This window comes from Hemitrygon akajei, chromosome 10, assembly GCF_048418815.1.
Source record: "Hemitrygon akajei chromosome 10, sHemAka1.3, whole genome shotgun sequence".
In the NCBI taxonomy this organism is placed as follows: Eukaryota; Metazoa; Chordata; class Chondrichthyes; order Myliobatiformes; family Dasyatidae; genus Hemitrygon; species Hemitrygon akajei.
In genome coordinates, this window is record NC_133133.1 from 145,848,845 (window position 1) to 145,874,987 (window position 26,143).

Genomic DNA, 26,143 nt, shown 5'->3' on the forward strand with positions numbered 1-26,143 from the left:
TCCACTTTGGAAGGAAAAATGGAAGAGCAGATAATTATTTAAATGGTAAAAATTTGCAGCATGCTACTGTGCAGAGGGACTTGGGAGTGCTTGTGCATAAATCACAGAAGGTTGGTTTGCAGGTGCAGCAGGCTATCAAGATGGCAAATGGAATGTTGGCCTTCATTGCTAGAAGGATTGAATTTTAGAGCAGCGGGGTTATGCTGCAACTGTACAGGATACAGGTGAGGCTGTACCTGAAGTACTGCATGAAATTCTGGTCTACTTATGTGAGGAAGGATATACAGGCTTTGGAGGTGGTGCAGAGGAGGTTCACTAGGTTAATTCCAGAGATGAAAGGGTTCAACTATGAGGAGAAATTGAATCACCTGGGACTGTACTGGCTGGAATTCAGAAAAATGAGAGAAGATCTTATGGAAACATACACAATTATGAAAGAGATTAATAAGATAGAGGCAGGAAAGTTGTTTCCACTGATAGGTGAGACTAGAACTAGGGGACATAGCCTCAAGATTCAGGGGAGTAGATTTAGGACAGAGATAAGGAGAGACTACTTTTCCCAGAGAGTGGTAAATCTGTGGAATTCTCTGCCCAATGAAGCAGTGGAGGCTACCTCAGTAAATATATTTAAGACACAGTTGGATAGATTTTTGCGTAGTTGGGGAATTGAGGATTATGGGTAAAAGGCAGGAAGGTGGAGATGAGTCCATGGCCAGATCAGCCATAATCTATTGAATGGCTGAGCTACTCCTGCTCCTATTTCTTATGTTTTTATGTAGGTTTTTCTAAATTCTTTTGTATTTCTTTTTTCTTCTTCTTCTGTTAAATGGCTGCAAAGAAATTAATCTCAAGGCAATATATGAATTGATAGAAATGGAGATGATGTTTCCAATAGTAGGAGAGTGCAGGACCAAAGTGCACAACCGCAAAATGGAAGGGGGGTCACTTTGGAACAGAGCTATACCTTTAGCCAGAGTTTGGTGAAACTGTGGAATTCATTGCCTCAGATGGCTGTGGTGGTCAAATTTATTGGGTATATTTAAAGCAGAGGCTGATAGGTTCCTGGTTAGTAAGGGTATCATAGGTTATGGGGAGAAGGCTGGAGAATAGTAAAGAGGAGGAGCATAAATCAGCTATGATCAAATGCAGAGCAAATTCGGACTGAGTAGCCAAATTCTGCTTCCATGCCTTATGGTCTTATATTAAACTAACGCTAGAATCCTTGACAGACATCTGAGAGATCAACAGAAGATTAATTGTAAGTTAAGCAAATGGGTGCCTATGCCTAATAGCCCATCTTCTGTTTAGAAAAGAACATGTGCTGATCTATCCAGAATTACGGTATGTGTCTGATGCAGTTAGTTTGGGGAATCATGAAATTTGCTCATGTAATGGTCAGGGCTGAAATGGACTCATATAATTTGTGTCTTAATCACATCGATTTGACATCACTTGTGTGAGTCCATTTCATCTCCTGTATGTGCTGTCTGTTTAAGATTTATCAAATACACTGTAGTAGATTGTGTAATAGTCGATCATAGACTGTTTATCATTGACAGTTAAAATCCATCTCACTATTCTGCAAAATAAATCTAACAGAAGAACAACTTACAGAACATAACTGAAGATTGCTCACCAATAGGACTTACTTTTATCAGAGGAATAAATTTCTCACTGTGTTCTGGATTTCTTAACATTTCCACCAATCCAAAAAGTTTGAAGCCAGCTGGTATAATATGTATGATTTAACAGACAAAAACAAAAAGTTAAGTGAATATTTATGATGGGAAATTAAATAGTTTTAGCTGATCAAACACTAGCAATGGTTATGGAAAGATTGATTTCCTGAGCATTAGCTTAAACTGTACCAAGTCCCTTTAGAGTCATCTCACCACCATAGTGTGCAATTGTAGTCTAGCACACTGACCTCGAACTTGCAGAGACCAATCACCCTCGTGCCTCCCTCTGGAAGATGATCTCATTAACAAACTTCAGGCCACCATCTGAGCAAGACCATTATAGATCTCCTCAGATCTTGAGATCTGTCCTCCAGTATCCAAACTTACCGTGGCCCAATTCTGTCTCTTATCTAAGATTCATAAACAGAAGTACCCAAGTAAGCCTGTTACTTCTGCCTGCTCTGGTCCATCCTATCTTTCCTTGTTTTGTTCCTTCCCACTTACACCCAAGATATCTTTCATGCCCTCTACCAATTCAATAACTTCCAATTCTCTGATCCAAACCAGTTCATCTTTACTAAGAACTCCCAGTTTTTAAGCACCTTCATCCAGTATTATAACAGCATTAAGTCCCCTGTTTCTTTCTTGAAGACCCAACAGGTTCCCCCCAACAGCACTCTCTTCTGCTTGGTAGAACTTGTCCTTACGCTCAACAACTTCCCTTTCTGTTCTTCGTACTTTCTGCAAATCAAAGATGTAGTCATGAGCAATTACATGGACCCTGGCAAAATGCCTTTTTTTTGGTTGGAAACACTGTGCCGTTCTTCTTCCAAGCCTTTTCCTGCATATTTCCCCAGTTCTTCCTACAGCACTTCAGCTATATCAGTGCTAACTCCTGCATTCAAGCAGAACTCATTAGTCTCATATGCTTCACCACCAGTTTCGACTCTGCTTTCAAATTCACCTGGACTATTTCTGATAGCTCTCTTCCTTTTCTGGATTTCTTAGACAGAATTGCCATTGACACCTTTTATAAATCCACTGACTTCCATGGCTACTTTGACTATGCTCCACTCACATTGCCTGCTGTAAGAATTCCATCAGTCCCTTTTAGCTTCAGCAATGTCCTCCTCCTCTTCACAAAATCGTAGCTTTCCTTCTCAATGGAGTCCTCACATGTATTTCCTCCATATCCTATGCATCTACTATAATGTTTAGTGTTTGCTATAATATTAATGTATATATAATTAATGCTATAGTATTAATGTTGAATTTGATTGTTGTTCAAATATAACTTTTGTATTTGGCTTTTTAGGTAGAAGAGTTAATGGTAGCTATGGAAAAAGTGAAACAAGAACTGGAGTTGCTGAAAACTAAGCTCTCCTCTACCCAGCAGTCCCTTGCAGAAAAGGAAGCCCACCTCACTAACCTACGTGCTGAGAGACGGAAACATCTTGAAGAAGTCCTTGAAATGAAGTAAGTTCAGTCATTTAAATTCACTGGTTCAGTTCTGAGGTGAGTTCCTTCTGCTTGTCGTACAGATACTTTGTTTGCTTTTCTAAATTAGATTTCATTACTTGTGTCCACTGACATCTGTGAAAAGGTCTTAATATGACTGAAATATATGGCTTCTGTTTTTGAATAATAGCCCTCTTTAATTAGTTCAGTTCACTTGTACTGAAATATTAGGAAAGACTTGAAGATGGGCCATGCCATGGCTCCACTAACACAACAGTTGGAACATATGGAAGCACACTAGTCTAGATTTTGAATCACTATTGATTGATCTGAACCAGAAATATAATTTTTAAAGTATTACCTGAGAAAGTACCTGAAGAAAAGGGCTAAGATATAACTGTTTTGCAGCACGTTGTATAATAACAAATGAGACTTGAACATTTTATAGGTGGTTAACAGAAATCATTATCAAAGAGATTTTATAAACATATTGTTATTCTTTTTATTGAATGTTGTATCTCAGTATCACCTTGTTAACACCCTCAAGATATGAGAAGTACTTGGTAATACTGACTGTAAAACATTTTTTGTTTGTAGATCCAGAAAGCGCACTTATTATTGCTTTCATGCCATTCAGCCTTGTATTGAAACCCTGTATCCACAAACACTTTTGTGACATTAGCTGGCAAATAATCGCTGTGATTAAAACGATGATGTCACTGAGGAAGCAGATATTGTCCACAGAATGCTATTACGTGTGATATTGCGCATATGTTGCAGCCCTAATTTATTAATGAAAAACAACAAAAACAAATAATCACTTTATTTTGGCATGTATCTCATCCAATATACTTTCTCTTTCAAAAGAAAACAGATCCAGCCTGAATTTTTCCCAGGGTGTGTCTGAGACAAGAATGAAGTGTTTCTTCATTTTGGATCCTTTAGGGAATTTGCAGATTTTACACTTGTATACATTATCCCTGATATCCCATTCATTCCTAGGCAATAGATATTTTCTAATATTCTTCAGAGGTAACTAAGTTCTTTGGAATGAGGAATCAAGAGTTACCTTCTCTAAAGTTATCTTGAATATTCAGCTTGCACAAAGTACGGTTTGAGGTTGAAATATCTTGCCTGGTAACACCTATTGAGACAGATAATTGTGGTTATGAATTTGGAATGTGTCATACCATGTTGATTGTCTCAAGCTTAGATATGTGGCACCTCTTCTCCATTTGAGTTAGGTTTGGCTAAGCTTGTTAGTCATCTACATACTGTGGCAAGTGTGTGGTCCATAATGACAGGCGAGGAAGCTCGTTGAACTCAACAACCGTTTATTGTGATAGACACAAAACAGACCAGGGACCATGAACCCAGAGAGTGAACCCAACCAGTCTCACACAGATGGGGGAGGTGACCATCACACACCCTGGTTAGGGTGACCCATAAATACTGTATAGCCCAAGCTAAAATGTAACAATAAATGAATCTTTATTTATATTGTATATTACTCCGTCCTTATACCTATTGTGTATTTGTATGTTATTTTCTGCTTTATAAATCTGAGATCACTGAGTACATTAATAGTTCTCCCATGGGTTTACTGGTGGAACATCTCCAATCTAAAAATCATAGCAAATTATTCCTCATCAGTTTTTGTATGACATCTCCTTGCAGCAATCAGAGGTCTAATTGTAAATTCTCGATTGGCTGTCCTGTAAGCTCCAACCCTTTCCTGAGGTTTCTGTTTAGAATGTCAGTTCTTCTTATCATCAAAATTTTAATTGAGGCTTATTGATTTATTTGACAGACTACTTGTGAACATCCAACTAACATTATTCCATAACCTTGTTGGACAAATCTCTGTCAATTTCATATCCTATCTCAATTAGCTGGGGTTGGAGAGTGGAGCTTACTTGGATAGTTAATGAGCTTCAAAATACATTGTGCTTAAGCATCTTCTCTGAGATTAAGCATCTCTTTGCGGCATTGAATTTTGACTGGACTTGGTTTCAGTCCATCTCTGATGATAAAGTGATCCATAAAGGAGACTTGCTTCATTTTGAATTTCAGTTTTGTTTGTGAATCTCAGTTGCTTATCAGAGGTATTAACCTCCAGTCTTGGTCTAACCTTGCTGCCTATGTTATTTCTCCTCAATGCATTTACTTTGATCCTTACCCCACAGTGATCCTCAGTCTTTGCTGAAGTTCCTCAGGTCCTATATTGATTTCAAATGGCATTCTTTTACAATGGTATCCAGTAAATGGTATAAAAAGCATGTGTTCTCCTCATCAAGCTCTACAAGACAGAACCTGTCCTCCGCATCCAGCGTGTTGAAAGTTTTTCCTTTAAATAGAACATAGAAATTTACAGCACATTATAGGCCGTTCGGCCCACAACATTGTGCCGCCCATGTAACCTACTCTAGAATGTGCCTAGAATTTCCTTAGTGCATAGCCCTCTATTTTTCTAAGCTCCATGTACCTATCTAAGAGGCTCTTAAAAGACTCTATTGTATCCACTTCCACCACTGCCAGTGGCAGTGCATTCCAGGCACCCACCACTCTCTGTGTGAAAAACATCCCTGACATCCCCTTGGTACCTATTTCCAGGCACCTTAAAACTATGCCCCCTCATGTTAGCCATTTCAGCCCTGGGAAAAAGACTCTGGCAATCCGCCCGATCAATGCCCCTCATCATCTTATACACCTCTATCAGGTCACCTCTCATCCTCCGTCGAAGCAAGGAGAAAAGGCCAAGTACATTCAACCTATTCTCATAAGGTATGCCCTCCAATCCAAGCAACATGCTTGTAAATCTCCTCTGCACACTCTCTATAGTATCCACATCCTTCCTGTAAGTGAGATGACCAGAACTGAACCCAGTACTCCAAATGGTATCTGACCAAGGTCTTATATAGTTGTAACATTACCTCACGGCTCTTCAGCTCAGTCCCACAGTTGTTGAATGCCAACACACCATACAACTTCTTAACAACACTGCCAACCTGTGCAGCAGCTTTGAGTGTCCTTTGAACATGGACTCCAAGATCTCTTAGGTCCTCCACACTGCCAAGAGTCTTACCATTTATATTCTAACTTCAAATTGAACCTACTAAAATGAACTACTTCACTGTTATCTGGCCTGAACTCCATCTGCCATTTCTCAGCCCAGTTCTGCATCCTATCGATGGCCTGCTATAACCTCTGACAACCCTCCAGACTATTCAGAACACCCCCAACCTTTGTAACATCAGCAAGCTTACTAACCCACCCTTCTACTTCTTTATCTAGGTCATTTATAAAAATCACAAAGAGGAGGGGTCCCAGAATAGATCCGTGTGGAACATCACTCATCACTGAACTCCAAGCAGAATATGAACCATCTACAACCACCATTTGCCTTCTGTGGGCAAGCCAATTCTGGATCCACATAGCAAGGTCTCCTTGGATCCCATGCCTCCTTACTTTCTGAAGTACTGTACCTAGTTTCTTGAACCTTTTGTAAGCTTTTCTTTTCTTAACTAGATTTTTTACATACTTTATACACCATGGTTCTTTTACCCTACAACCCTTTCCCTGCTTCAATGGAATATACCGATGCAGAATCCATGCAAATGTTCCCTGAACATTTGCCACATTTCTGCTGTGCATTTCCCTGAGAACATCTGCTCCCAATTTATGTTCCCATGTTTCTGCCTAATAGCATTATATTTCCCCCTACCCCAATTAAATGTTTCCTAAACTTTCTGCTACGATCCCTCTCCATTGCTATGGTGAAGGCGATACAGTCGTGGTCACTACCTCCAAAATGCTCTCCCACCGAGAGATCTGACACCTGACCAGGTTCATTTCCCAATACCACATCAAGTACAGCCTCTCTTCTAGTTGGCTTATCTACATATTGTGTCAGGAAACCTTCCTGAACACACCTAACAAACTCCATCCCATCTAAACCCCTTGTGCTAAGGAGATGCCAATCAATATTAGGAAAGTTAAAATCTCCCATCACAACACCCTTTTATTATTGCACTGTTCCAGAATCTGCCTCCCAATCTGCTCCTCAATCTCCCTGTTATTATTGGGGGGGGGGTCTATATATATATATTAAATAAAAACACCCAGTAGAGTTATGGCCCCTTTCCTGTTTCTGACTTTCACCCACACTGATTCAGTAGACCATCCCTCCATGACTTTCACCTTTTCTGTAGCCATGACACTATTCCTAATTAGCAATGACAGGCCCCCACCTCTTTTGCCTCCCTCCCTGTTCTTTTTGAAACATCTAAAGCTGGCACACTTAGCAGCCATTCGTGCTCCTGAGACATCCAAGTCTCTGTAATGGCCACAACATCACAGTTCCAAATAGATTTGCAAAATGTCTTAGATTGGGGACATTGTATATTCAGTAAACGTTAAGTTGCTGTGCTTGCACAGGTATCATAATGGCATACATGAATGGGTGTTCCTTCCACTGAATTAGCCATGCTTAATACCAGTTACGTTATTTACAACTACCCTAAATCCAGTCCTTTTTCTGTTCTTACATGGTTCGTCTCCTCTACTCTGTGGACTTACAATGCTCTTTGCACCATTTTGAGAAATGTTCATAGTTCAATTCATGCACAACATTTCCCATATTCAAGTAACACACAAAATGCTGTAGGAACTCAGCAGGCCTGGCAGCATCTATGGAAAGGAGTACAGTCAACATTTTGGGCCGAGACCCTTCAGCAGGACTGGATTCCTGACTCCTGAGATGAGTGTTGATCCTCATCTTTTTTTCTCCAGTCCTGCTGCAGGGTCTTGGCTGAAAACATCAGTTGTAGTCCTTTCCATAGATGCTACCATGCCTGCTGAGTTCCTCCAGCATTTTCTGTGTGTTATTTGAATTTCCACCATTTGCAGATGTTCTCTTGTTTGTGATTTCCCAAATGCAGTTTATTTTTATTATTCATGAATATTGCGACACATCAGGATCCAAACAACCTTTGCTGTCTTTTCCCTTTTCTATCTTTTTTGCTAGTATTTCACAACTTGTGTTTCTGTATGTGGCCATCCAATATTTCAGTTCTTGTTTTGGCTAACTATAGTTTTGCATCTCTCTAAACACTTTCTTGGAGTGAACAATCCAAAGCATCATCTATTCCCTCTAGTCAGATTCCACAAATAATTCAATCACTTCCTTCCAATCTATGTTATTGCAAATCTACCAACAATCATATCTCTGTTAAGAAAAAGTATCAAAGGATTTTAAAGAGTATCAGTGTTTTTATTGAAGGATTTTACCACACATTACTCTTTTAAAAAGACTCTTATGACCAGTCACAGATTGGTTTGTTTGGCATAGCCAGCTCATTGTATTGCATAACCTCTTCTTTCTGCTCTATAAATTCTTCACACAAGTTGTTTTCCAGAAAATCCAGTAGCACAATCACTTTAATTGTTCCATTTTGTGCTCTCTCAGTTGAATCACACAACGCACTGTTTCAGCAATCAGTTGATATATAAAAGGATAACAACATTAAGTGAACAATTATTGTCTAACTACCAATTTTGTTTACACACCAATATTGCAATATATATTTTAATTATGTGGTTTATTTAAAATTTGTAGCATCTAATATTAATGATAACAATATGGGGAAATTCCTATAGGTACCAACAGGGATGACACATTCCTTTTGCTTTTGGACTTGACTATGAAAGTGAAATTGGGAGGAAGTCAAATGAATGGTGGATAAAGTCAGCAAATCAAGTTTGGACATTGGACTTGGGACTTTAGTGCTGTACCAGCAGATTTCCCAGATTATTGGATGTTATTCCCATAAGTGTCAAATCTTTTTTTTTTGGATTTTACACTACATCATGATAAATATTAGATGCTACTCAGCATTATAAATTAAAGGGAATTTGGGGGCTCAGTGAGTTAGAGACATAAAAACGAAGGGTTGCTGAGTAGAACGTGAAACTGGAAACTGGGGGCCCAGTGATTTTCCAGGAGTTTATGGCAAACATCTGGTGAACTAGATGCTAAACCCTCGGGAATCAGAAAGAAGATTACTGGAGTTTTACTGTATCATTTCTTTAAAGAATAATATATGCCAGCATGTAATAAACACAAGAGGTTCTGCTACCATGTATGTAGTAGAAAAAATTACTTACTTTTGATAAGGGTTACTTATTTTATCCCTGATTGGCTAAGGTTTCATACGTCATTTAGAACTGCATTATAGACAATAATAAAAAAACATCGACTCTGATTCCATATGCCTAGTATGCATTGTATCTTGCCAGCTGAATGTTGCCAGCATTTTCTATTTTGTTTCAGATTTTTGGTATTTGTAGTTTAAAAAAAAAATTACTGTTAATTGGGGACATCATCTGCTTCTGACATGGATGTGCTATGTGCCTGTTGGTACTAGCTCTTACAGTGTTGAATGTGAACTGAAATATCAATGCAATGAGAGTTGTATATATAAATTTCAAATGACGGTGTCAAGAAATAAACAAAAATGATTAATTATATTTAAAATGTGCAGAATTAACAGTTTGATTCCATTAAATTGTATGGGTAGTTAGAAAAATTGTTTGATTGCTCAAGCATGACAGTTAGAATTCTTGCAACAAGAAAACCTGGTGTATACTGCACGAAGAGACTCGGTCTTATGATCAATGGAAAACATACACTGACATTTGCTGTTGTCTTTGTTCTATTATTAAAATACTGCCAGTAGGGTGCCCTTGAAATTCCAAGCAAGTATTTTTCTCAAGATTGTATTTATTTTAGTAGATACAGTTATATCATCTTAGCTGGAAATATTCATGTTTTGGCAAAGTTGTGTTGTTTAATTTGGAACATTGTTTGGAATTTGGCTAATAAAATGGAAAGGTTAGTATCTTTTTCAAGGTAACTGTGCACTCACAAATATTTCTAATTGTCTAACCATTCAGACCTCCTTATGATAAGTGTTATCATCCGTATTTTATTCGCCATTAAAATTGAGAGAGTTGCTTATTTAATGAAATGACAATAATTCTTTGACCTTTTTTTGATCTTTGCAATTTCAGCAATATCTGCAGTAGCTGTCCTATCAATATGTTTCTTTGTTTTGTATGGATCACTTGAAGCAAGTTACTAAAAATATGTTCGTGGATCTTTTACTTTTGGTGGGGGAGGAATGCTACACTCCAGATTCATCTTGGGTCTGATGTACATCAGCTATACTTGGTAATTCTAACTCACACAGGTGCAAGCTTAGCTCATCTAGTCTTTCTTCATAAGACAATCTGGTTTTCTAGGTGTTAGTTGAGTCAACATTCTCTTGACTACTTCTAACTAACTTTTTCTGTGCCTTATCATTCCATTTACTCCCCACAAAGCATTGATTGACTGTAAATGAACAATATTAGTGCAGGCACCTACTGCAGATAATGGACTGCCTTCACATAAAGGTTTTGACAATTACATCCTCCAAATCTTCATATCCATTGTAACATTCAAGATGACTATTGATACTTCAAAATTTTCTGTAGTTCCTTACTTGCTGAAGTAGTGAAATCATTTCATTTTCACTCCTCACTGTTTCTGGCATCTCCAAGCTTGAATGCTTGAAACTGCAGCGAACAAAAGAGTTCTGAATTGTTTTACTGCTTATTTTTTGCCCACTATCAATGACAAAAATCACTGTTTTTTAAACCGAATGAACACACACATCTGATGCTATTTAAAAACTTAGCTCTTAGCATGGTGTCGTGTACAATGGCCATGCAAGTGCATGCAACTGATGCTGGTTAAAAACTGTTCAGCAAAGGTCTCCTGTTCCAATTAAGCAGTATAGTGTCCCAATAAACAAAAGGAATCTTGGCTATTTTCTCAATTTAGTTTTTGTTCTTCAAGAGTTGTTGCAGATCAGTGTCAGCCCCAGTTAACCAATGGCCCAATTTACCAGAATCTACTGTTTACTATACGCATTGGAATTTTCCCAGCTCTATTGTTTACCTGTTAGAACTCATCATTAATTGTTGTAATTATTAAAACTAATTTGAAATGAAATATTTGTGCAAAGTCAACTATTACTAAAGTATATGACTATCATTCAGTTAGTCCATCTTTGAGAATGCAACTTTGATAAATTGGTTATCGTTTCTGTACTATTGTATAGAAAGCTCCATCTTAGTGTGATAACCATGTCACGTGGCAAAAGATGTACATAAGTATAACAGAGCTTGTTTCTCTAAATATCCAAGTCCATTGCTGAGTAGTACATAATAAGTAAGGAAATACAGTGTGATGTGCAATAATATACCATATACAGTGGTTTCTGGTTAATTGAGACACATCAGGACCAGTACATTTTGGCCCCATTCAGCCTCTTCTCTAATTGGACAAAGTTTCACAGAAATCGTTAAAAGGTATGAAAAGACAAACTACTGTTTAACTGAGTAACAAATTTAAAAAATGTTGGCTTTAAGTCTAGTGTAGTGTCCAACAACAACACAAATACACACAACTGATGCTAGTTAGAAACTGGCAATGGACTCCTGTCCCAATTAAACAGCATAGTGTCCCAAATAACAAAGAGAATCCCAGCTATTTTCTTGATTAGTTTTTGTTTTTTAGGAATTGTCCCAAATAAGTGGCTGGCCCAATTAACGGCATCCACTGTTTATTCATTTAAGAGAACTGATGAATTGCAATATTTTCAAAGCACACCCCTAAGAGATTTGCAGTACTCAAAAATGGAAAAGCTTGCTTGCAGTACAGTGAGCCAAGCTTGTATAATTAAAGTTACCTTTGCATTACTTATATTATGGAGTGAACTTAAAATTTAATACTGAAGGTATAAGTGAGTGCCAACAAATTTGAGTTTTGTGATTATGGGCCAAGGTTTGATAATATCTAAAAACAAGTAAAAGAAAAGCTGTCAACATATAACACTTGCCCTTACACTTCCTCCCTCACCACCATTACGGGCCCAGACAGTCCATCCAGGTGAGGCGACACTTCACCTGCGAGTCTGCTGGGGTGATATACTGTGTCTGGTGCTCCTGGTGTGGCCTTCTAGATATTGGTGAGACCCGACGCATACTTGGAGTCTGTTTCGCTGAACACCTACGCTCTGTCCACCAGAGGAAGCAGGATCTCCCAGTGGCCACACATTTTAATTCTGCATCCCATTCCCATTCTGATGTCAATCCATGGCCTCCTCTACTGTTGAGATGAAGCCACACTCAGGTTGGAGGAACAACACCGTATATTTCGTCTGGGTAGCCTTCAACCTGATGGCATGAACATTGATTTCTCTAACTTCCGTTAATGCCCCTCCTCCCCTTACCCATTTTTTTTCTCTCTTACCCTCTCACAATAACTCCTTGCCTCTTCTCCATCTTCTTCTGGTGCTCCCCTCCTCCTTTCTTTCTTCCAAGGCCTTTCATCCTATGATACTCCCCCTTCTCCAGCTTGTATCCCTTTTGTCAATCAACTTTCCAGCTCTTAGCTTCATCCTTCCCCCTCCTGTCTTCTCTTATCATTTTGGGCCTCCCCCTCCCCCTCCCACTTTCAAATCTCTTACTATCTCTTTTTTCCATTAGTCCTGACGAAGGGTCTCAACCCAAAATGTCGACTGTTCTTCTTCCTATAGATACTGCCTGGCCTGCTGCGTTCCACCAGCATTTTGTGTGTGTAGCAAATAACCCCTATTTGTTTTAATGGGGGCAATATGCTCACCTCCTGTTGACTTGTCAGTTGTAATCACTGTAGTATTCAGTTGGTGCTAGAATGATGCATATTGGCTAGAAGCTTCTTACCAGCGCCAGTTAGTATTTCAAGATCAAAGTTCAAAGTAAATTTATTATCAAAATGCATATAATATCATCATATACTACTTTACGATTCACTTCAAGTACATAGACCACCCAGGAGTGATTCTGGTTATCAAGAAGGAATTGGAACTGTGACATATTCCCACGCATGTAGACTTGTTGGATTCTTGCTCTAATTAAAACTGGTCAATACTATATAGACCAGATAAACTTGATTTCCTTTCCTTTGGGAACTTAAATTTACCCTTTTTGTAAAAAAAAAATGCCTTGGAGACCATCATAGATTTCAGAACAGTGAGACTGATGTGTGAAAGGAGAAACTTGCCTCCATTTTCTGCCATGCGTCCATCATAAAAGGAGGTATGGCTGGAGTTACTCCTCCCTTTAAAATTCCTACTCATTTAGCTTTTATTAATCTCTACACCATTTATACCTAAAGCTGTTTTTTCTTTGCAAGGCAGCACATTTTGACTTAGATTGAGAATGTCAAGTTTATTTTGGCTGAAAATAAATTTATCGTGAAAATTGCAAGCTATAGTGAAGACTTAATCAGAATCATGGGAATGTGCTAGAATAGTTTTGTGTTCATTCTTTGCCCTTACTTAAATCACATATTGTTTCGGATGCTTATCTTTAAAAACACTAGGGTGGTATCCAGATTTACATATCTTCCAGGCTGAATTCAGATGAGATCGCAGAGGACTGGAATATGAGGTATATGTACTGACCTCAAAAAAAATTGATAGATATACATCAAGTTATACATTTGAAATTGTACTAACATTGCCATGAAAAATGTTTTTTTGTTGGTAGAAAATTAAGACACAATTCATTTAATAAAGGAGAGAGTGAGCAATATATGGAATACTCTAGTACCACAATAAACTGAATTATTTCAGAAGGGAACTGTATTTAAAAACATTACGTTACTAAATTTTCTAATTAAATATAAATTCCTTACAGACCATGAAGGTGGTAAATGGACAAATTTCTAATTTTTTTTTACTTCTAATGAAATATTTTGTACATGTGGAAAAAGTGACAAATCTATTCAGAAACATGAGAATCTGACTATTGTTGGCTGCAACTTTGTGGTAACATTTCGCAAAAATACAATAGATAGCTGGAAATGATTACCTTGTTATGACTTAATTTAGGGTATTTTGAGATTACTGAGATAAATGGCAACAATCTGTTATTAAGTTTGTTAATTTTGTATACAGTATTTCATTTGTAAAATAAATTATTGTTACAGGAATTTTGGAAGCAAAACATCAATTATTGCTTGTTCCCTGTCTCAAGTCCAATTTTTAACAGATACTGCCAGTTATTTTCAAAAAGCAAAACACAGTTTTGAGAAAGAACTGCTTGAAAAGGTAATGCAATTCAAGGTTACAGCAAACTCTGCTAATGTATCTTCCAAATGCTGTAAAATTACAAAATGCTCGCTGATAGAGTATGGCTATTTTTAAGATGACAACATCTTTCTACTTCTCAATATATTGCCCTAATTGCTATCTCCTAAAGTGATCTGTTAAGCCAATGGAGTGGAAATTGATTACATCTTATTTTGATCCTGGAATAAGAGAGGAAGAGAGTAATTTGGGGGTGGTGGCGGAGGGGTGGGAGAGAGATTAAGGAAGAGAACACTGGCAATTGTGTAAAGAAAGCTGCTCTTTGGATTGCTGCAGAGCAGGCAATGCACTAGTGTTCTTCCAGGAAAGTTAAGAAATCGTTTTGCTTCACTGGTGCTTAGTATACAGCATCTGGAAATTCTGGCGCCTGCTCTATAAAGGATTTGCTAAATTTGAAGAACTAGGACAATTGGTAGTGTATAGGAGGACGTGTATTATGTTTTACATTGAGGCCTGAAAAATAATTGAAACCGGCATTGTCCATTCTGTGCTACAAGCAGGTGTATTGATACACGAAATGATATGTAATGGATTAACTAGAAGAAAACCCCAGAAACTATTTCTTAAATCAAAGATGCTCAAATCAAAAATCAAAGATCAAAGATGAAGAGTCTCGGCCTGAAATGACAACTTTATTCCTTTCCATAAGTGCAGCTTGATCTGCTGAGTTCCTCCGACATTCTGTGTGTTACTCTGGATTCCCAGCATTTGCAAAATATTTTGTGTTTATGTCCCAGCTTAGCAATTATTATGTTTTTGACTCGTTTGGCATTAGGACAAAATATACATATTTCAGCTCTATTATGTGTGAAATCCAACCATCATTTAGTTATTTACATCCACATTGTTTATTGCATCCCTTTGAATATTCTATTCCTTTGAATATTTCATTCCTTTGAATATTCTATCTTTTTGAATATTCCATCCCTTTAAATTTCACTTTCACACTTTTCCTTTTCTATTTCCTATCCAAACATGGGAGTAGAATATTAGATTCAAACTGCACGCACATAATTAAATCTGCTTTGAATTTTACCGTTTCCTACTTGTGTCTAAATTGTATAAAAATTGTAAAATCTGGGCTTATTTCCAATTGGAAAGTTGCAACTTAAAGCAGTATTTTGGACCTGAGACAAGGAGAAAGTGGAAATATACATTGAAAATATATTTATTCACAATAGTTTCGTTATTCCACCATTGCTGATAGTATTCTAAACATTGATTTCTGATACAACGAATAACTACTAAACTTTTCAAAATGTGCAAGTAAACTTACAAAATTATGACTGAATACTTAAAGGCATTTCATTTTGAGTTGAACATACTCAATGTCATGCCTTAGTTAGTGATAAATGCCTTGAGTGATTTCTTTGAGCACTTTGGTTCGCAATATGTCCAGAATAATTTCTTCTCCCATTTATCATCAGTTAATGCATGTGTCCTGCATCTTAATTACTTAATTTTCATGTGTTCAACATAGCAGCATTTTTCTGGTCTGCCTTGTTAAATGTTCTTAGCTCTTGGTTGTTGTTGACAGCGTATCCTCTGAAATCTCTTTTAATGTGACCTTTCTGCAGGTGGTCTGCTGCCTGCCTGAACTCCTACCATTTATCCTTCATAAGATTCTTTGTAAGATTAGAATACTCTGGCGATTTTTCTTCTCTTTTCTATGAAGATTGAGAGGCTCTTGATTTTTTGATGTAGCTTGTCAGTAATGATTAGAATCAGAATGACCTAACTTTGATGGTTTGATGCTCATTAGATCATACCAGAGCAATATATTTGTGTCACACTATTTATCTACACCCTTAATTCTTTCAGTTAGGACCATTGTAAGTTTAGTTGAAAATATTTTCCAACCACAATTTAAAAATAGGTTGATTACAGTAAAAGTGATCATTATGGTCAATAACTGCAAACTCTTCAAAAATTTAGTTCATCAAGTACATTTTTTTTGGTACTGTATATAGGTTGATTAAGCATTCTTTGTTTACATAATTTAAATATGTGAGTGGCATATGTCATTACACTACTACATCATATGTGAGCACCTCACTAAATAAAAATTAAGTAGACAAAACATATCTTTCAATTTATTGTAAGTTTTTGGAGTTATAAAACATAACAGTGGTGATGAAGATGTTTTAAAATGAACCGAAGATAATACCTACCTGTTAAAGCACTGTCCATTTTTTCTTCAGAAGGGGAGAGACATTAGAGTTTGAAAAAATGGCAGAAAATGTACAAAAATCACAGGTTCATAAATAGGTGATATTCATAATTTTTTTTAAAAAAGCAGACATATCTGGCTCTGTCAGAAAGATGAACACATTCAATTGCACAGCAGAAAACTGGTTGACGTATACTGAATGAATCAAGTAATATTTTAAAGGGAATGAAATAGCCAATGAAAAGTGTGTTCCAGTGAGTGCAACATGTGGAAAGGCATACAGTTTGCTTAAAGATCTAACTGCTCCAACCAAACCAGCTGAAATGAGTTTTGCTTATATCCTGAAAGTAATGCAGGAACATTTAGAATCAAGACCATTGTTGATTGCAGAATGCATTAGGTTCATGTGTGGAATCAAAAGGAAGGGGAGTCCATATCAGCTTGTGTGGCTGAATTGAATAAGTTGTCCAAGCGTTGTTGGTTCAGTGATGGGCTTAATGATGGCTTTGAAATTATGTAGTTTGTGGAATCTTACAAGAAAGCATTCAAAAACCGCTCCAAACTGAAGCACAAATCACATTTAAAAGAGCAGTTAAAATTGCTGAATCAATGGAAACAGCAGATAGAGACGTAATTGAGTTGCAGTCAGGAATGAAAGTAAGTGTTAACAAAATTTGCAACACCTAAACAGAAACCTGCCTAGCTGAACAAATTGTTTTACCATTATGGCAGGTTTAAAGGAGAAATTTGCCAAAAATGCAATGTAAGTCACATAGAAAGAGCATATTGGGAAGACAAAAATAAATGGCTGGAAGGGAAGAGAAAAAGATTTTTAAAAAGTCAAATTGCAGTTTCAAAAAGAGCTCAAGCTCCCTGCAGGGTCGCTGCACAGGTTGATCATCCCTTAAGGTCGCTGTACAGGTTGATAGGGTAGTTAAGAAGGCCTATGGGATGCTAGGCTTCATTAACAGGGATTGAGTTCAAGAGTAGAGAGGTCATGTTGCAACTCTACAAATCTCTGGTGAGATCGCACTTAGAGTATTGTGTTTAATTCTGGTCACCTCATTATAGGAGGGATGTGGAAGCTATGGAGAGGGTGCAGAGTAGATTTACCAGGATGTTACCTGGTTTGGAGAACAAGTCATATGAAGCAAGGTTAGCAGAGCTGGAACTTTACTCTTTGGAGCGTAGAAGAATGAGAGGGGACTTGATAGAGGTCTACAAGATTATGAGAGGCATAGATAGGGTGGATAGTCAGTACCTGTTTCCCAGGGCACCAATAGCAAACACCAGAGGACATAGGTACAAAATTAAGGGAGGGAAGTTTAGAGGAGACATCAGGGGTAAGTTTTTTTACACAGAGGGTTGTGAGTGCCTGGAATGACTTGCCAGGGATGGTGGTGGAGGCTAAAACATTATAGGGGTATTTAAGAACCTCTTGGACAGGCGCATGGATGAAAGAAAAATGGAGGGTTATGGGGTAATGTGGGTTTAGTACTTTTATTTAAGGATTATATGGGTCGGCACAACTTGGAGGGCTTAAGGGCCTGTACTGTGCTGTAGTGTTCTAAGGTTCTATAGCACTAATCTGCATGCTGTTGATGAAAAATCTGATAATGATGAGAATGACTTAAGACTAGGTAGCCTTGAGATTTATAATTTATAAACTAATGAGACAACCAATATGGCTTAACACAGAACTAAATAGCAAATTATTTAAAATGGAATTGGACACTGGCTCAAATCACACAGTGGTATGCAAACGTTTGGGCACCCCAGTCAAAATTTCTGTTACTGTGAATAGCTAAGTGAGTAAAAGATGACCTGATTTCCAAAAGGCATAGAGTTAAAGACGACATATTTCTTTAATATTTTAAGCAAGATTACTTTTTTATTTCCATCTTTTACAGTTTCAAAATAATAAAAAAGGAAAAGGGCCTGAAGCAAAAGTTTGGGCACCCTGCACGGTCAGTACTTAGTAACACCCATTTTGGCAATTATCACAGCTTGTAAACACTTTCTGTAGCCAGCTAAGAGTCTTTCAATTCTTGTTTGGGGGATTTTCACCCATTCTTTCTTGTAAAAGGCTTCTAGTTCTGTGAGATTCTTGGGCTGTCTTGCATGCACTGCTGTTTTGAGGTCTATCCACAGATTTTCAATGATGCTTAGGTTGGTGGACTGTGAGGGCCATGGCAAAACCTTCAGCTTGACCCTCTTGAGGTAGTCCATTGTGGATTTTGAGGTGTGTTTAGGATCAGTATCCTGTTGTAAAAGCCATTATCTTTTCATCTTCAGCTTTTTTTTTTTACAGACGGTGTTATGTTTGTTTCCAGAATTTGCTGGTATTTAATTGAATTCATTCTTCCCTCTACCAGTGAAATGTTCCCCATGTCACTGGCTGCAACACAAACCCAAAGCATGAGCGATCCACCCTCGTGCTTAACAGTTGGAGAGGTGTTCTTTTCATGAAATTCTGCACCCTTTTTTCTCCAAACATTGCAGCCAAAAAGTTCTATTTTAACTTCATCAGTCCACAGGACTTGCTTCCAAAATGCATCAGGCTTGTTTAGATGTTGCTTTGCAAACTTCTGACGCTGAATTTTGTGGTGAGGACGCAGGAAAGGTTTTCTTCTGATGACTCTTCCATGAAGTTCATATTTGTGCAGGTGTCGCTGCACAGTAGAACAGTGCACCACCACTCCAGAGTCCGCTAAATCTTCCTGAAGGTCTTTTGCAGTGAAACGGGGGTTTTGATTTGCCTTTCTAGCAATCCTATGAGCAATTTTCTCGGAAAGTTTTCTTGGTCTTCCAGACCTCAACTTGACCTCCACCATTCCTGTTAACTGCCATTTCTTAATTACATTATGAATTGAAACAGCTACCTGAAAACGCTTTGCTATCTTCTTATAGCCTTCTCCTGCTTTGTGGGCATCATTTATTTTAATTTTCAGAGTGCTAGGCAGCTGCTTAGAGGAGTCCATGACTGCTGCTTGGTGGGACAAGGTTTGAGGAATCGGGGTATTTATAAAGCTTTGAAATTTGCATCACCTGGCCTTTCCTGATGATGACTGTGAACAAGCCATAGCCCTAACAAGCTAATTAAGGTCTGAGACCTTGGTAAAAGTTACCTGAGAGCTCAAATCTCTTGGGGTGCCCAAACTTTTGCATGGTGCTCTTTTCCTTATTTTCACTCTAAAATTGTACCAAACAAAAATAATACACTAATCTTGCTTAAAATGTTGAAAAGAATGTTTCATCTTCTACTCACTTAACTATTCACAGTAACAGAAATTTTGACCAGGGGTGCCCAAACTTTTGCGATCCACTGTATGTGATCAAACCAGGAGAGTCAGCATTGTGGGTTATGATTGGCTGCGACAACTACAACTTGAATAGGAGATCCATCCTCCATTTGCATGCTACATCCCCTGCAATAGGGTCAACTGAAAGCGAATTATAAAAGGTACTGGATGCTACAGCAATGTTCAAGGATGACAAAACTCAGATATATCAAGGTAAAATAGTATTAAATGAAAAATGCCACACCCAACATTTACAAAGCCCGTCTGATTTCCAAGTGAGATAGATCTCATAGACACTGGAAGAATTATTTTCAAAGTTTTAGTTTAAATGGAGCCCATGGGCATCATCAATGGTCTCAGTAGCCTAGAAGAAAGGGCCAGTCAACATCTGTGGTGATTTTAAGTTCACCATCAATCCAGTACTGAAAGATCATTACCTTCAGAATGTGTGTGTCAGGATCTGTGGTGATTTTAAGGTCACCATCAAACCAGTACTTAAAGTGGGTCAATACCCTCTGCCCAGGATAGAGGATATTTTTGCAAGCCTTTCTGGAGGGAAACACTTTAGCAAAATGGACTTAGCTAAGGCATACCTACAGATTGAAGAAGAGTCCAAAGTGGTTCTCACCATAAACAGTGACAAAGGGCTTTATCGATATAATAGGCTTATTTTTGAAGTAGCATCTCTACCTGCATCTGGCAGAAAGCTATGGACCAGGTGCTGCAAGGCTGCCAGGCACTCAGCGTTAGCTTGATGATGACATTGTTACCAGTGAGGATGACAAGGAATGTCTCCAAAATCTCAAGACCATGTTAAAAAGGTTATGAGCATGATGTAACAGGTGTGAATTCTTTATACTAAGCATCACTTACTGTGACCACATCACTGATGCACAAGATTTACACAGTGTGCTGAGAAAATTCAAGCAGAGTTGGATGTTCCAAGGCCAAAGGATATGTCACAGTTGTGGTCCTTTTACAAATTTGTCAATTGCTAATACAGGTTTCTGCTAAACCTGACTAGAGTGCTCCACCCCTGGAACTCATCAGTACAGATTGTGAAGAAATAACAATGAACAAAGCTGTGTGAGGTGACTTTCCAAAAGGTAAAGGAAATGGTGACATCAGACACTATACTCACACATTATGATCCATATCGTACAGAGAAGCTTGCCTATAATACGTTGCAGTATTGTACAGCTACAGTCATGTTACACATTATGAATGATGGACGTGAACACCTCATAGCCTTTGCATCAAGTTCCCTTACCGCTGCAGATAAGAATTACGCAGAAATTGACAGTGAGAACTTGAGTCTAGTTTGGCATCTAAAACATATCAACCAGTACTTGTATGGGCGGTGGGGGGGGGGGGGTAGTTTACCCTCATTACTGATCATCAACCACTAGTGTTATTTGTGGATGGCACTAAGATTGGGGCATAGTGGGCAGTGAGGAGGGCTACTAAAACTTGCAGTGTGATCTGGCCCACCTGGAAAAATGGGCTTAAAAGTAGCAAATGGAATTTAATGCAGACAAGTGTGAGGTGTTACATTTTGAGAGGATAAACCAGGGTTGCATTTACACTGCGAATGGTAGTTCATTGAGGAATGCAGTAGAACAGGGGAATCTAGGAATACAGATCCATAATTCCTTGAAAGAGTCACCGTAATTAGATAAGGTTGTAAAGAGAGCTTTTGGCACATTGGCCTTTGTAAAACAGTGTATTGAGTAAAGGAGTTGGGATGTTCTGTCAAAGTTGTACGAGACATTGGTCAGGGCAATTTGAAATATTATGTGCAGTACAGGAAAAAATTACAAGAATATTGCCAGGAGTTGAGGGCCTGAGTTATAAGGGAAGGTTGAATAGGCTTGGACTTTATTCACTGGAGCATAGGAGAATGGGGTGAGATTTGATAGAGGTATACAAAATTATGAGTGATGTATAGATAGCTTAAGTGCAAGAAGACTTTTTCTTCTGAGGTTGGGTGAGGCTGGAACTATAGAGGTCATAGGTTAAGGGTGAAAGGTTTAAAGAAGAAACCTGAGGGAGGACAACTTTATTCAGAGAGTGGTGCAATTGTGGAATAAGCTGAATTGGTGGATGTGGATTCAATTTCAACACGTAAGAGAACTTTGGATAAATACATAGATGGGAGGGGTGTGGAGAGCTGTTGTCCAGGTGCAGGTCAATGGGACTATACAGAATAACAGTTTGGCATGGACTAGATGGGCCAGAGGGCTTGTTTGTATGTCATGACTCTACAGTGAAGAAGTTTGTTTTACATGCCACCTACACAGATCATTTCATTGCACAGTACATTGAGGTAGAGCAGAAGAAAACAATAAAAGAATGTAGAATAAGGTGTTACAATTACATAGAAGGTACAGTGTAGATAGGCAGTATAGTGCAAGGCCATAACAAGATAGATTGTGAGGTTATGGGTCCATTTAAGTGCATAAAGGGGGATATATGCTTTCAGGATTTGGTACCTTCTGCCCAATGGAGGGGCAAGAAGAGAGAATGTCCAGTGTGGTTGTCATCTTTGATTGTATCAGTTGCTTTACTGAGGCAGTGAGAAGGGCAGGCAGAGTTCATGGTAGGGAGTCTGGTTTCCATGATGTGTAGAACTGTGTCCACAACTCTCTCTATTTATGGACAGAATGGTATTTAAAGACAGACTGAATGTTAGTGGCAAAGGTGTTAGTGCAGGTAGTATGTGGAGTAATTTTTAAAATCTATAGGAATGGTGAAACATAGTTTGAGGTGGAAATTAAGACAAAGAAAAAGCGAAAACTCTTGCCACTTACAGAATGTAATTTTGAATTTTCTAATTTACTATACTGAACTATGGAACAAAATTCACTCAGTAACCCAAAGGGGAGTGTTATTGTTTGACATCAGAGCACACATTGCCATCTTATGCCAACTGAAGAAAACATTTAAATAATGCCATATGAAGCAGACTATTGTAATATCTCATTCCTTCAAATCATTGTTGATCTCTTGTGAATTTATTTTCTAAATAAACTATCCTTTAGATTTTTTTCTGTTTGAAGAGGTACATGGGTATGCAATAGTTACATTGACTTTACCTAATGGAAAATTATATAATGTTTATTAAATCACTATTGTTCTGTATTAACCTGTTTACTAAAATATAAGAAGCCTGCCATCCAGAATTAAACATTGGTCTGAAATGCAATAGGCAGTGAAAGCTGGTGTCAGTTGCATAATTTTACAAAATTCATTTCTTAAATGACAGAAAACATGTGCTTCTCATCTACAATTAATGGTGAAAGTTCAAAGTGTAATATGCAAAGTCAGTTGCTGCTTAATTGTTCTGCAAATGAAAAAAAATAGTAAAAATGCTGCTTGCAGTTCACTAATAAAAATAGTAAAATAATCTTTGAAATGTGTTCTTCTGTTTTCTCAATAAACATTCCATTAGTTATTCTCAAGCCCAGAGGACCAAATACAAATGCCACATAAAGGTTTTTATAGCAGTAATATTTTGTTACGTCACATTAAGACATAGTATACACTTTTTTGAACTCTAGCTTGCTCCTTATTCAGCATTTATATCATAGTGTAAATGCTTTTTTTGTTCAACTTGTTCCGAAATAATACATTCACGTATGATTTTAAAAAATGACTCGATTACTGTGTGTTTCTGTTGAAAGTAATGCTTATCATGTTACTCAGTAGTGCAGCGTGAGTTCCATCAGATCTACCAAGACAGGAAAAAAATGTCCAGAACAGGATTAACAGCAGGTTAGTGCTTATCTATGAGGCCTAAATCACTGCAGACATACTTTGGCCATGCCTACTCTACCCTTTGCCAACCTTTAGATGGCACAAGGTTGCATTTTGTCTGTCCTGAATGATCAATCCTTAATTATAGGACAGTGATCCCTACTTCTAAGTACCCCAGGCAGGAGCAGTGTTAACAGCTATAATTGTTCTAAATTCTGGAGAATATTAGTTAAATAAGCTTATTCTCTGCTCCTGTGACAAATCCATCATGCCAAGTATCTTTCTAGTTAATCTGTTCAGGGCCTCCTCTTTTACAAATATATCCCTAGTAAAGAAAAGCAGATTTGGCAATACTTCAGATGTGACTAAATAGGGCTGGAATTAGATAAAGGCATTTCCACTACTGTACACAAAGCTTTGTGTAATAAAGACTACACACCATTTGCCTTTCTGCTTGCTTGCTGCTCTTGTGTGTTAACTTGCAGTGATTTGTGTACAAAGGCATCCAGATCCATCTTTAATATGAATCAATTTTGATCTCTCACCATTTAAAAATTACTGTACCTTTCAGTACCATCAAATTGGTTAATCTTACATTTTTGCACATTACTTTCCACCTGTACGACCTCAGCTGTCGACTTAAGTTGCAGATACACATTAATGCCTCCCTGCGTCACAACCACACAAACCACAATGCATCTGAGTTTTTAACATCAGATCATCTGGATACATTACACTCTATCCTCTCAACTAGATCATAGGTGTAGATTATGAAGAGCTGTGGACCTGGCACCAATCCTTATAGCACCCCACTAGTTATACCTTTTCTGCTGTACTTATGGAGCATTACCCATTATCCAGCACATGTCATAATAATATCCTCAGTATTATGTGTTTTAAGTTATTGAGTCATAACGGTATGGAACTGCAGCCAGGTCCAGATTCAAATTCAGACTTATTTATCACATATACAGCAAAGCATACAGTGAAATGAGTCATTTGTGTTAACAACCAACATACTCAAGAATGTGCTGGGAGGCAGCTTGCAAGTGTCACCACACATTTCAGTGTCAGCATAGCATGATCACTATGTTTGGCAGAAAAACACAACGCAACAAAACAACTACAGCAAAACAAGGATTTTCGTCCCTCACACCACACCCTCCCATGCAAATAGTCCTCCAATCCGAGACCTCCAGTCTCCCAAGCCTTTGGGCTTCGACTTTTGGACTTCGATCTTCAGTATTAACCTCGTCCCCTTTCAGACAGGCCAAGCCAGACATTGATCTCTCATCTGTATTAATCCCATCTTCTAGCACTCACCACAAACCCTTTTATGCTGAGGTATTGTAAGTGCAATGCTTGCAGATCTGTCAGCATACATGAGGAAATCTGCAGATGCTGGAAATTCAAGCAACACACACAAAATGCTGGTGGAACACAGCAGGCCAGGCAGCACCTATAAGGAGAAGCACTGTTGACGTTTCAGGCCGAGACCCTTCGTCAGGACTAACTGAAAGGGAAGATAGTAAGAGATTTGAAAATAGGAGGGGGAGGGGAAAATGCAAAATGATAGGAGAAGACTAGTGGGGGTGGGGTGAAGCTGAAAGCCGGAAAGGTGATTGGCAAAAGGGATACAGAGCTGGAGAAGGGAAAGGATCATGGGACGGGAGGCCTAGGGAGAAAGAAAGGGGGAGGGGAGCACCAGAGGGAGTTGGAGAACAGGCAGAGTGATGGGCAGAGAGAAAAAAAGTGGGGGGGGGGGGGAATCTAAATATATCAGGGATGGGGTAAGAAGGGGAGGAGGGGCATTAACGAAAATTAGAGAAGTCAATGTTCATGCCATCAGGTTGGAGGCTACCCAGTCGGTATATAAGGTGTTCCTCCAACCTGAGTGTGGCTTCATCTTGACAGTAGAGGAGGCCATGGATAGACATATCAGAATGGGAAGTGGAATTAAAAAGTGTGGCCACTGGGAGATCCTGCTTTCTCTGGCGGACAGAGCATAGGTGTTCAGCGAAACGGTCTCCCAGTCTGCGTCGGGTCTCACCAATATATAAAAGGCCACACCAGGAGCACCAGACGCAGTATACCGCACCAGCCGACTCACAGGTGAAGTGTCGCCTCACCTGGAAAGACTGTCTGTGGCCCTGAATGGTGGTGAGGGAGGAAGTGTAAAGGCAGGTATAGCACTTGTTCTGCGTACAAGGATAAGTGCCAGGAGGGAGATCGGTGGGAAGGGATGGGGGGGACGAATGGACAAGGGATTCGCGTAGGGAGCGATCCCTGCGGAAACCAGAAAGAGGGGGGAAGGGAGAGATGTGCTTGGTAGTGGGATCCTGTAGAGGTGACATTTGTCAGCATGTTGTGTCTTTAATATTTCAGTAATATATGAGTAATCTTTGTGTGAGTGTATATGAATTGCATATGTCATCACTTGACCACATGATAAGTGCACACCTTTGCTTAAAGTAAACTCAGTTAGACCTGCACTCCCAGACTCCTGTGTCTTCATTTGAATTGTTGTTAAAAAATCTA

General features: G+C 38.5%; 1 protein-coding gene across 4 annotated transcripts in view; it reads left to right on the forward strand.

The window, feature by feature from the left end:
* Positions 1-26,143, forward strand: part of LOC140734775 (ELKS/Rab6-interacting/CAST family member 1-like) — a 766,434-nt gene that overhangs the window by 309,504 nt on the left and 430,787 nt on the right. For 3 of the 4 annotated variants that reach the window (XM_073059261.1, XM_073059262.1, XM_073059263.1), the window contains one exon: positions 2,995-3,155. In XM_073059261.1, the coding sequence (XP_072915362.1) occupies positions 2,995-3,155 (161 nt within the window). Of the gene's footprint in view, positions 1-2,994; positions 3,156-6,431; positions 7,175-26,143 lie in introns of those variants that run through there. The other variant, XM_073059264.1, reaches the window with a different exon arrangement.